At 34.4% G+C, this 14,216-nt stretch overlaps 1 protein-coding gene across 1 annotated transcript in view; it reads right to left on the bottom strand.

Moving 5' to 3' along the window:
- Nucleotides 1-14,216, bottom strand: part of LOC150096982 (uncharacterized) — a 203,773-nt gene that overhangs the window by 48,010 nt on the left and 141,547 nt on the right. The window contains exon 12 of the mRNA XM_090408360.1: nucleotides 12,935-13,138. Coding sequence (XP_090264486.1) covers nucleotides 12,935-13,138 — 204 coding nt within the window. The remainder of the gene's footprint in view (nucleotides 1-12,934; nucleotides 13,139-14,216) is intronic.

Raw genomic sequence — 14,216 nt, 5'->3', positions numbered from 1 at the left:
ACACACAGAAAAACATGATCTTGGCTCCCTTAAAATCAAGAAATACAAGATAAATTTTTAAAGGAACTGGCACAATCCACTGCTGTTAATTTTTCTGATTCCACTTAGTATCCTTTCCCTAAAGATGAGACTGAGCATAGATGGCAGAAATTTAAAGAGGGCATAAAAAAGGCAGTAAAACAAACAATTTACAAATATGAGAAGAAGATGAGTAAACCCTGGATGAATGACACAAATACAGTGAGATGTGCAAGGGAACTGACAATGTCTTTGACTAGCCTCTTTAATTTAAGTCTCTGCTCTGGTAGAGTTCCAAGGGGAATGGAAAGAGGGCAAAATAATCCACTTGCATATGGGAGGTTCTAAGACTGCAGTAGCAAATTATAGACCAATCAGTATCTCAGGCATAGGTGAAAAAAAGAGAGAATTCAAGAATGGGTAGATAAAAAAAAATATGATACTGTATGGGAGTCAACATGGCTTCATGAAGGGTCATCATGCCTTAGTAAATTTATTAACTTTTTATAATAGAGTAACAGCTGAGTTGGATAAAGGAAATGGCTACACGATGATTTTGCTGGATTTTGGAAAGGCATTTGACAGAATACCACATGGAACTCTGTTATGCAAATTAAAACAAATGGGGATGGATGTGACACTGATTAAGAAGTGGCTACTAGAAGGATATCAAAAAGTGGTATATGGGGAGGCAGAATTGAGGCGAAAAACAGGTGGCTAGTGGTGTGCCACAAGGTTCAGTCTGGGACCGTTACTGTTTAACATGTACATAAATGATACAGGAAATAATCTCAAAGGAAATATTCAGTTGTTTGCTGATGATTTGAAATTGGGAGAGTAATACTTAATCAGGACATTGTGGAGATCTTGCAGGATGATTTAAATAAGCTGTCAGTATGGGAAAAAGATAATGATTATCAGTTTAATGTCCAAGTTATACATTTTGGGATAAATAGATTACAAGCCATGTATCACATTGATGGCACTGTACTCCACGAAACAGATGAAGCTGAAGATTTAGGAGTGAGTAGACAGAGAGTTAAAGTTTAGCCCATAAGATTACTTGGCTAGTGATGAATATATTTTACAAGTAGAGATAAGGAAGTTGTTATTCCTCTTTATAAGGCCTTGATATGCCCACATCTGGATTACTGTGCTCAAGTCTGGTCCCCTGGGTTTCTAGGTGATGAGGAAGTGGTGGAATGAATTCAGAGGCGAGTAACCATGATGGTGAGCAGCCTGTGGAATATTCCCTATGAGGATAGATTGAGGGTGAATGAATTGCAGAAGTTGGTTGATAGGAGAAAAAAGAGGGGATATGATAGCAATATTTCAGTTGCTTAAAGGTTTTATAGGATAGATGCAGGTGTTTAAGAACTTGGCTAGAGAGAGACCAGAAAAATGGATCATTCCTGGAAATTGAATAAAGGTGTGGTTAGTAGGGATGTGAGGACTAAATATTTTGCTTGGAGAGTTATGAATGAGTTGCCAGAGTCAGTTGTGAGTGCTTTGTCTATTAATGGATTCAAAGAGAAGTACGATAGATTGTGTGGATAGATTGGGTCTTCCGTGATGAGTCTTCGGACTTCATGGAGGTGCCCGTATAATAATAATAATGACAAAATACTGAAAATGATGGAGGAAAGAAAGAAACACAAAAATTGTCTTAAATACAAGAACTTAAACAAGGAAATCAGGAAAGAATGAAGGCTTGCAAAAGAACTATGGCTCAAATGCAAGGAAATTGAGATTTTAGACAAAAAACACAAAATCAGAGAACTTCAGGGAGCTAACTAGCAAATATTGGAAAAGGGTAGGCTCTCAAGTGCATTGAAAATACCAGTGGAATCATGATGGAATAGATAAGGTGGTGGAAGAAAATTTGGAGGGCCACTATTCTTATTTGGGAAGTAACAAATGCCATTAGAAAACTGAAACTAGGAAAAGCTCCAGAAGCAGATGGAATTAGGCTTTAAATGATAAGGCCATTTTTAATTTAAGATCACCGACTGATGTGTAACAAAACATAGGAAACTGGACACCTGCCAAAACATTTTAAGGCACTTGACATTTCTACCAATACCTCAAAAATCTAAGACAATCAAATGTGAAGAGTACAAAACAATTAGTCAGATAGCAAAAGTTATGCGCTATAATCATCCTAGAAAGAAATAAGCATAAAATTAAATTGGAAATTAATGAGACACAATCTGGTTTTCAGGAAAATAAAGGGACTAGAGAAGGACTCTTCAACATTAGCACTATTATAGAAAGATATTTGGAGAAGCAGAAAGAAGTCTACATATGTTTTATTGACTACACAAAGGCCTTTGACATATACAACATGAACAACTAATCAAATGCATCAGAAATTTAGGAGTAGATGGTAAATATACCAGATTACTGATAAATCTATATTGGGAGCAAACTGCCTCAATAAAAATATCAGGAGAAATCTCGGAGGAATTCCCAGTAAAGAAGGGTGTCAGACAAGGCTGTGTTCTTTCTCCTATATTGTTTAACCTCTATACTGAAAATATCTTCCAGCAAAATAGAAGAATTTAAAGGAGTCAGCATAGGAGGCAGGAATATAACTTAAGATATGCAGATGATACAGTACTGCTAGCTGAAAATAAAAAAGATCTTTAAAACCTACTAGAAGAGATGCTGAAGCTAAGTGAAAAATATGGACTTAATTTCAACTTCAAAAAAATCAAAACCATGCTGATAACAAGAAAAAAAAGGGAAATACCCAATATGAATATTAAGATCAGTGATCTTAATCTTAATATGACTCAGTTCAGTGATCTTAATATGACTCTCTACTTGATCTAAAATACTTTAGATCAAGTAGAGAATCATATATTTGGGTCAACTAATTACAGAGAATGGAAAGTGTGATAAGGAAATATTAAGAAGGATAGAAATTGCTAGATCAGCCTTCTTTAGCATAAAAAGATTCTGACCTCAAGGGAAATTTATACAAAAACAAGAATTAGGCTGTCGAAATGCTACGTATGGTCAACATCGCTGTATGGAAAAGAAACATGGATAAACTAAAAGCCTTTGAGATGTGGATCCTCAGAGTCCTGTGAATCCTTAAGAGTCCAATGGACTGACAAAATAACTAATTTAGAGATATTAGAGATGATTGAAGAATTGGACTTAGTTGGACTCTGTTGAAAATCATTAAGAAAAGGAAAACCACCCACCTTGGTCATATACTAATGCATGAATCCCTGCAAAAAACAATTTTAGAAGGAATGATACAAGGAAAAAGAAGAAGAGGAAGACAAAGAAACAGATTGGATGAGAAACATCAAGGAATGAATTTTTTTGTCTTATGAAGAATGTAAGAGAGAAAAGCACAAAACCATACATGGTTGAAATTCATGATAATCAATCTCCTGGAAGGAGACGACACCTGACAAGACAATACACTGCTTTACAAAATTAACAGAACAAAATACTTTTCATGAATGCTTTATTTTTAACACTGTTTTTCCCAAAGGGAAATATTTGATATAACAGGCATTCTGACATGCAAATTCCAGGTATTCGATAGAAATTGATCTACTACTCAATTGCACACACAGATTGCAATCACATCACTTAACTCGATTTTTTTGACTTGCTAGGTGGGTTAACCATATCTTGTACCTTCAGGATGGCAAGTCTTCATCATTTATATGATTCTCTGAGATGGTAGGCCAATGGATGATTTCAAGCCAGGCAGTTACAGGCAAAGGTGGCATGACGGCTAAATGTGTTATGAAGTGTAATCTCGGCACCATGGATGCAGTTGCAGGAGACATGAAGCATTACAAGAAGAGATGGCCAAAATTGTCTGAAGGCTATGTCAACCAGAATAGCAAGAACCATACAATATCCTGTCACCAATTGTCTCTTAAGGTTGGAATATCCATTCACCATTTCTAAATGGACTATGTTAAGAAGGCTCAATTCAAGTGGATTCTACATGAGGAAACCAGTGGTTTATATCCACCTAACCAAAAACTGCCATGGAGCACATCAAAACTCATGCCATGAACATGTGACTTGAAGCCATGACAAAGTACAGTTCTGTTCTCTAATGATTCCCATTTTAGCCTACTAATGGATTCAAGATATTGTTTGATCCGGAGAGAATGAGAAATGTGATACCACTCCTCCAAAGTCAAAGAAAGGGATACTAATTATTATTATTATTATTTGACACCTCCAGGGAGTTAAAACTCATCAATGTTGAAGGTTCTTATGTGGAGCAGAATAATGATCATGTTTTATGACAGGGATACTGCAAGTCTGCAGAGGTACTAAGAACACCCCTACAAGGTTGTACCTCGAACCTGATGTGCAACTCTGTTGGAGTGCAGTTGGCCAGATCTTCTTTTCATGCATGACAATACCACTGCCCATAGAGCTGAGGTGGTGGAGGAGGAGGAGGAGTATCTTGAAATTGAAGATATCTAACAACTGCTGTGGGATGCTTGCTCTTGTGCACTGCACTGACAGCCAAAGACTACAGGCTTTAGTCTTTGGCTGGTGGAAGACATGGTCAACTGCTAATGGGTCTATTTATCGGTAAGAGGAGGATCATACCTTATACTGATGCCATGTGATCTTTTTGGTAATTTTTATAAACCTATATATAACGTCCCTTATATTTATCTGATGTTTCTCACTGCCCCCTCATTTCATTGTTATTCTATTATACATGAACACCAAATTTTGTGTCCTTCATTCCAAAGGGATAGAAAATCTAAAGGTTTTGTTAATTTTGTTGAGCAGCATATAATATCCAGTCATCTACATACAGCATTGTATTAACAAAAGTTTTCTCAATAACCGTATACCTTATTTTATTGTTATTTTCCATATTTTTATACACATGATACCACCTTGCTAGCAGAAGGCAAAGAGGATTTGGAGGAACTTACTATGAAAGTTAAAGAAGAAAGTGCTAAATATGGTCTTAAACTTAACCTCAAAAAGACAAAAGTTATGGCAACATGTGAACTTAATGATTTTGAAGTAGATGGGGAGAAAATGGAAGTAGTTAACAATTTTGTGCTTGATCAAGATGGTTATTGTACTGAAGAAGTTACAAGATTATTACTTGGAAAGCAAGCAATGACAAATTTAAGCAAGATCTTTAAAGATAAAGATATTAGCCTAGCAACAAAAAATCAGAATTGTGAAAGCAATGGTATTTCCTGTGGTACTGTATGGATGTGAAAGTTGGACCCTGAGAAAGAGTGAAAGAAGGAAGATAAATGCATTTGAATTATGAGTTTGGAGACACTTACTAAGAATACCATGGACTGCAGAGCAAACCAATAAATCAGTGACAGAATAAAGCCAGATTACTCCCTCGAAGCTATGATCATCAAGCAAAAATTGTCATACTTCAGGCATATTATGTGAGCAAATGACAGTCTGGAGAAGATGATGATGCTTGCAAAAGTTGATGGAAGCTAGAAGATTTGGAGGAACTTACTATGAAAGTGCTAAAGAGGAAGACCAAGAATTAGATGGTTAGATGGAGTTAAAGAAGCAACTGGAATACTTGGAAATTCTGAAAGATATGGCCAGGGACAGATCTGAATGGAGAATGTATGTTCATAGAATCACTAGGAGTCAAAAATGACTCGATGGAACATAACAACAACAATACACACACGGAACAGAGTTACAGAGTTGGAGACAAATACATTCCTATCTTAGACCTTAATTAATTTCAATCTCTTCCATTAATTTATTACTTAACTGTAACTTTATTTTTGTATCTTTATAGAAATTTTGTATAACTTGGGATAAATGTAAATGATATTTTTTTCTCTCTCATTAGACTCTATTCTTCTTCTACATCATAATTAATTCTGATAAATGTGAATGATAGACTTGACTAGAGATATACTTGTTTGTTTTCTTTTTTTTTTTTATTATTTCTTTCTTTCTTTTCTCCATTGTGTTAGTATTTCTATAATAGACACTACTACATAATGATATGAAAATATTTCATTTCCTCTGTAAACATGTACATTTAGAATTAGTGTTGAAATAATCGATAATAGATTTTCATCCCTTACCACTCCTAGCATATTTATTCATATCCTTTTCAAAAAGGATTAATTATTTTCAAATATTGAAAATGCAAAATCCAATAATTCTTCATCATTATTATTTATGCAAATTTTTGTATATTTATCTATAATGCCTGAGATTGGATCACTTCCAACTCCAGCACTGAAATCTCCAATTACCAATATTTTTTACTGCATTTATTTATTTAACTGTTTTTGTAGCACCTCATAAAATTGTTCAGAATCCCCTTTTCTACTTTCTTCAAGATTAGACACTCATAATATTTAAGTGCCTCCATTTTTTAAAAAATTTTATAATGCTATATCATATAAAATATCCTTTTATACGTCTTATTAATGTTTTTAATATCCTTTATACGTTACTTATACTTATCCTTATCTCATTCATACTTAAACCTTCTTAAATCAAAATCCTGGCTGGCTCACCATTGTTAAATTGCAAAATCTTTCCAATATCTTTCTTCTACAATATTTCTCTATATTATAAACTTTATCTCCTTAGCTCAAAATAATCTCTAGGCCGAATTACTAATAAGAGTAAAGCTATTGGTTTGTGGGACAAAGGAATTACTAATGGCAGATACCTATTTCTTTGTCTCAGCACTGGTTCTAATTCCTTATTCGGATTCAGGGAAAATTTATTTTTTATCTGCGCCACCCCGAATCCTAGATTAACAAAGCTTGTATGACCAAGGAACCAAAGCACAGTTAGCATTCAATCTTATTAAACTATAATTCTCTTTTCTGCAGTCATAGCCTATCTATTATCTAACCTCTTGCTATGGTTCGTAAATTTTATGAGCAAGTGCAATAGAACAAAATTTAGGCAAGGCAGCAGTTAAACTCAAAACAAAACATTTAATTCAAAAGACATATCATACACTTTATAGTACTAAGCTGAATAGACATTCTAAAATAGACAATGAATGAGCACTTAGTTTACAATTTCTTAATCTCTCTCTCTCATGGATTGCATTCAAAGAATCTCACTCATGATAACTAAATGTTCACTTGATATATCACTCTTAACCTTCAATTCTATGTACATTAATTAACAGACCTATTCAATCTTTTTCCACATGCTCTCAACAAAACACACACTATATCTCTATCCTTTAGAAAATACGTTCTAGACACCACGGGCTGTTTCACTATATCCTATACAGAATTCTCATTTTTAATCAATAAAATAATGAAACAATTACTACAGTCTATCCTAGTATTCACAAACATTCTTCTTAAACAATTTCACTTGTAAGAGAGCATAAACTGTACATTACCAATTGCTGGGTTGCTACTTGGCCTTATCATTAATTTCGTCTGGATATTCACCTTTGATTTCAAGTTCACTCTGCATATTCTAAGGTATTCTTCATGGATTCTCTCTGCATTTTACATCAGGATATCTCTGCAAGCATCTGTGCTTTTCATCTGCTGGGCTGACCGCTGACTGGTAGACTTTCGAGTCATTATCTCGAAACCTCGTCGAATGAAGGGGATACTATGTGGAGGCTCCACACATCAGCACGACCGCAAGACGCACGAGATCCAGGACCTACAAGACCATCTGAGAGCACGGGAATCAGAGAACAGGAGCAAGGCCTGATTTTCACCGCTGCATGCCCTTTTTTAAACTGCGTGCCAACCATTCATACTACGTCATCAATTTCCCCTTCCAATATCTTTAACGTCATCCTACGTCACCAAGTACTCAGCGCCCCACATGGAATCCATTCGCAATCTACGGAGTGTAGGAGAAGGGGGGGGAAGCAGCGTGCTTACAAAAGATATACCTGTACTTCGTTGCACATGTTATAGACTTCGGCCATTTTTGCATAATAGGATTATCTCTCTTTTCCAACAATTGTTAAGTACTTACAAAACAGTAAGGTTTAAGCAACTTAATAATTCATAAAACTTTACAATATAAGACAAAAATAAAAATTGAAGGATTTAGTAACTTTTAGTAACATTTGGTTAATTTACAAGTGCTCGGTAAGGCTGATATATCAATATTTATTTCCAAAGTGTAAAGCCCATGTTAAGTCTGTATGAAACGTAAATTACTTTAATTCAAGTTTCATTCAGACTCAACAATAATGATCCATTACAAAAGTATATTTTTTGTATTTTATTTTCCTGTTTATTAACAATTAAAATGAACTCTCCACTTAAAATAATCATCTCTATCTTTCATTCCTTTTAACTTTGTTTCTGTTATCACTGCTATATTAATATTAATACCTTGAGTTTAACAGGATGCTAACATTTTTTTTCCCTTTTAGTGAGAAAAAAATACCTATATTTTGGAATAACTGAAACCGACTAGTCAACACCCTACTGAAGAATGATATGGAGATCAGTGTCTTGAGTGCTGGCTGTAGATCTTGAAGCTTGAGACGTTTGAGCACTACAAGGTATGTCATAGAAATAGGAGGAATGGAGAATGATATCATTGGCAAACCTATGGATAGGGTTTGAGGTCCTCCTGTACATAAAAAATGTTTTATGTACAGAAGGACGATAGTCTGTAATATGACACAGACCTAATGAACACCAGCATTAGTTGAGAAATCTGAAAACAAGGAACAATACCATCTCCTATTACACATTGGGAACAATCCAAGAGAAGGTTTGTTACTCAATTATTGAAAGACAATTGAGTAACAAGCTGGTAATTTATTGAGGTCCTTTAAGTCAAATATTATAAAATGACTTGGAAATGTCAACTGCAACAGCACAGAGTTCTCCAAACCTTTCCCTGCATGTGTCCACAGGTGGACGATGCAGGCAAGATCTGTTGTGGATTTTGAGTGGTGGAATCCACACTGGTGGTTAATGATTAGCTGGCAGTTCCAGGTGATAAAGAAGTTGACTTACTGCTTTCAAGAGCAATAAATTGAAAACAGATTTTTTTTTTTTTTTTTTTGGAAATAGGTTGGATATGGGCTTGCTTTCATACCATGGGACAGATGATAGCTGAGTATAATAGATAATGATAGGGTTAGGTGTTGGTGATTATTCATAACAATGTTTCATGGCATAAACAACACAAAGAGAACAAAATAAATAAATTATTTAAGAGTTACTAATATTTCAAATTGAATTTCAAACCAGCATCTTCAGAACAAGTTGGGAAAACTGTGGGTAAACATGTGCTCACAAAGGCTGTAGTTGCTGCAGAAAAAATTCAAACTATGAATGAAAAGGAACAATTCAAGGCATCCTCTAGGCGAGGGGTGAGGAACCCCTTGCCCGCAGGCGAAATTTCACCCACGAGTCTATTTCAATTCGTCCCTTAGCTGATGTACTCGTATGTACACGTAAATAAAATTTTATAATAATTTAAATTTATTATAATTAAATTTATTTAATTATAATAAATTTTTAAATAAAATAAATATAGCCTTTTCTTGATTGTTATAATTATATATCTACACAATTGTAATTAAAAGATACCATATCAGATGAGAATGTTGCACATTTACTTATTGAGATATATATTGCACACTATATACACTATATATGAGTTAAAATTTGCCAATCGCCTGCAGAAGTTTTCAAATTAGCAATTTTCGCCCTTGATACCAAAAAGGTTCCCCACCCCTGCTCTAGGTCAAATAATTCAGAGTAGTCAAAACAAATGTAGTCTTATATTAACTGTCTCCTAGGTCTTAGCAAATTAATGGAGCCATGCTTATTGAGATTAGGGACATGCTTTACAGCTGATTTGTGATACAGATGTGAACTGTAGATTAAAATATACAAACGTTATTCAAGAAAAAATGAAAGAGTTTGAGAACAGGAACCAAACCTTGGACAGTCAGTGGCAAATCCTCAAGAAAACATTGAATGATTCAGCCAGAGAGGCATGTGGTGAGGTTGCCTGCAAGGATAGAAAAATCAGTTTCACCAGTTTGTTTGTTTGTTTCATCTTTCACTTCAATTACTGTTATATCATGCTTTTCAATACATTTAATGGTAATATAAAAGGTTTTTAACTGGCTGGCAAGGAAATGCAGGAGTATAATTGAAAGTGGATTTTCAAAGAAATTTTTGAGACTGATAGGACATTTGTCCTATCAGTCTCAAATATTAAAAATCTCAGATATTAAAAATTTTAATATCTGGACATATTTTAATATGACTTCAATGAAGGGAACATGTCAATAATCCTCTGGATTGCAGGCAAAAGAGAGAGCCATCTTGTCTTGCTGCTACCCAAAACAGTTTTATACTCTGTGTTTCTGAATTCACAAAATGATTTAAGTTCCTCAACTCATACACAATATATGTGGAAATGTTGGTAAATCTTATTAATTATTAACTGAAGATCGATAGGTAAGCAGCCTGCACAGCATTATGTATCACATGTGCAGGGCGACCAATTCCAATTAAATTGTTCACAGTGTTTTCTTCCATTTTGAAGTACAGATTATTCTTTCTACCAAAGTTTGTATTATCTGCTAATATAGCAGTAACCTTTTTTCAGGTGATCTAACTTCTGTAACACTTCCAACACATAAGAAAATAAAAGTTCTGAAGTTTCACCACCTAAATTAACTAATTCCAACACATTCAACTTCACACCTTTTTCTGGATGATAGTATCTAATGACCAGAGGCACTAATTTCATGTCAAAGCTCTTCTTAAATCTGCTTTGTCGCTAATGGCGCAATAACATTGGTTATTATTGCCTTGCACTTTGTTTGCAAACACCTGAATTTATCATTGAAAATTTTTTTCACGATGGTTGTTGTGCAGTCCATGGAGTTAAAGCTGTGGTTATGCACTGCTGTGTGATACGTGAAGGTTGCTTCCTGCACTGCCAGTGATAACTCTTTTTCCCTTTCACTCTTGGTTTTCACAATTAAAAAATTACTTATACTGCATGTTGGAAGTTTATTTTTTACTTGGTTAGACTATAATAAATTTAGTTTAATCCTTTATCCAAGTGTGAGCAAACAAAGTTTGTGCCTGAAAGTATCTTCAGGACTGCGGTAAGGTAGTACAACACCGGGCAACTCATTGCAAAGGTTGAGCAAGCTAACATTACTCTTATCTCAGTATCTCCGATAATGCAAAGCACATCTCCTTGCTGATATGTATATAATGTTATGTATTTGTTGCATATATAATGTTATGCATATGTATAAAGTTGCCCGGTGTTGTACTACCTTACCCCAGTCCTGAAGATACTTTGTTTGCTCACACTTGGATAAAGGATTAAACTAAATTTATTATAGTCTAATCAAAGGTGGCACACCATTTGGCAACCCCTATAGGTAGAGATGACCTTGCTAATGCTTCTGCCTGGTATTTCCACTTGGGCCAGGCTCCCACTGAAGAGACCTCAATAAATGTCAAAACTAGTCTAGGTAGTAGCCCTTCCCTTAATGCATAACATTATATACATATACACAAGGAGATGTGTTTTGCATTATGGGGGGGGGATACTGAGATAGGAGTGATGTTAGCTTGCTCCACCTTTGCAACGAGTGGCCCAGTGTTGTACTACCTTACCCCAGTCCTGAAGATATTTTCAGGCGCAAACTTTGTTTGCTCACACTTGGATAAAGGATTAAACTAAATTTATTATACTTATACTACGGTTGGAAACCTTACTTCGAACAGCAGCTTTATTTTTTTTCGTCTTCACGTGGTTGACTATGTATGACCGACCGATGCAAAATTTACAGTTACATAAAGTACATTCCACATTTTCATTTACATCTTTAACAAAAGGAAATTCTCTTCTAATATTATCATTAATACAGCACTTATGTTTCAGCATTATTGGGGTAGAAAACAATAAAAATTATAGCACATAAAGTATTGATCAAGTAAGATACAGAAGCATGGGAAAAAAAGAACATTGTCATTAGTTACTATTAGTTAGTTTTATTATTAATAACACTAATGATTATTATTATAAATAATAAATAAATAATATTTATTATTATCAACATTGTAATAGAAATTGGTACTAAAAACGAGATAAAATCCGTTTATCCATTTTTTCCTAAAGGATACTTAAAAAAAGGAGGACTTTTGGAATTAACTCGGGACATTTTTATAAAAAACGGAACTTTCCCGGGAAAAATGGGATGAATGGAAACCCTACTTTATACACACAATAATTAATCATACTTGTCTTTAAATTTATTCGCTGTCAGGGCACTCAAACTAATTCTAGTAATCCATCCCACTCACCCATTTGCCATTCTCCAAGCACAAACTCTAGTTTGCACACCCTTACTAACTACACTCTTGCAAAACTTCCAAGGGTGTCTTCTAGTTCTCTCTTTATTCATCATGTATTGAAAATTTTCTTTTGTATCAATCTTATAGAACTGCTTTAATAACCTATAAGTTTATTAATAATATAATATTATTATATTAATAATACAATATAATACAACTAATGATATTCTTTTTCAAGAACTGGACATTATAGTCCTTGAAAAATTCTTAGGTGGGAAAGGCAGTTCAGAGATTAAAGGTTAATTGGAAAGGAAAGAAGAGGAAGAGAAGCAATTTCAGTAGGTTTTGCTAATGAATGGTGACTGGATGTTAAACAGCCATTGTATGGGTCATTCTAGGCTTAGAAAAATAACTTAATTTCTGTGCGAAATTCGATATTCATAAGAAGCCAATGTTAAGCTACATTTAGCAATGCTATTAAACTATATAATATATATATTTTTTTATGTTGGACCTATATATGTGAGGTTGGCTGATCAACCTATAATACGTTAGTACTGTATATGTAAGAATGCTGAGTTAATGATAATAATATATTTACTTACAACATGGACTAGATCATTTAACAATTCTTGAGCTTCATTTTGTTTAAGATAAGCTTTCTCCAATTCAGAAGACAAGATGCTGCTTTTTTTTGTAACTTCATTATTTGCTTCCTTAAGAACTCTTTTTTCTATACTGAGGCTCTCCACTTGTTGCGTTAGCTGTTCCACTTGTGCCAAAAGCTGACAGCTCTTTTCATCTGTGCTCTAATATATATATATGTATATGTACACACACACAGATAAATCAAATAAAGTTGACTGTGCAAAATGAAAAGAAAAATATATAAAATATTCATAAATGCAATAATAACTCAGTTAATACTGGAAAACATAGCAGGTAACAACACAGTCAACTTTCACTGTAATAAAGACTATTAAAATAACTTCATTCACTATAAAACAACACATGAGAGGTCACATGATCTATACAACAACAGTGTTTCATGGACAAGTGGTTAAGGGGAAAGAAGAAAAGCTGGTGGTTGTATTCATTAGGAAAAACAGTATGGGATAGGCAGGTCCAAAGAATGGCAGCGGCAGGTGAAATGAAGAAGATGAGAAGTTGGTACTGTATGTTTGGAGATGAACTATATATGGATGTTGATCAGTAGCTACTCATTCTTACATGATTAGAGAAAAAAAAAGTGGAGAAAATAGTAGTAGTGGCCCATTTGGTGGAGCTATGCCCAGCTATATAAGAAAAGGCATAATGCAGAAATAGAGCACTGAGAAAGTATCGGGAAAGAATCAGTGAGAGAGGGGTTCCTTCTATATACAATCAGGAATTCTTAGGGAGATTTTTGGGTGCACTACCCCATATGAGAGAAAAATATTCTGAAGTTGGTTGGATCTGAGATTTATAAATATTAATTTAGGAGAAAAGCAGTGTTTTGTACAAAAAAGAATATCAAGTTTTTTAGAAGCTGAGGAGGCTATTAGAATAATATGTTCATGTCAGGATAAGCTGGATATAAAAAGTTAATAAAGAAGGGAAAACTAAACTTAAAAGAGTATTGGAACATTATCAAAAGTAAGAGAGAATGATGTAGGACCTTTCTTCTGGGTAATAAGACAGACCGTGTTTTAACAGAATTGAAGTTCACTAGGCGGCATAGATGGTAAAGGTGCAGTTCTCTAAACTCAACATCACAGGTTCACACCCTGGTGCAGATAACTGTTAACTTTTTTTAAGTGCCTTAGTAGCACAATTGGAAGAATGACGGTACATTGTACCCTTTGATTGGAAGAGGCCAAGTTTGATTCTCATCATGATGAGAGGAAT

The sequence above is a fragment of the Typopeltis vanoorti genome, chromosome 18 (genome assembly GCF_054136105.1).
Source record: "Typopeltis vanoorti isolate ZY-2024b chromosome 18, IOZ_Tvanoo_1.0, whole genome shotgun sequence".
NCBI lineage: Eukaryota > Metazoa > Arthropoda > Arachnida > Uropygi > Thelyphonidae > Typopeltis > Typopeltis vanoorti.
This window is presented reverse-complemented; position numbering and strand designations above follow the sequence as displayed.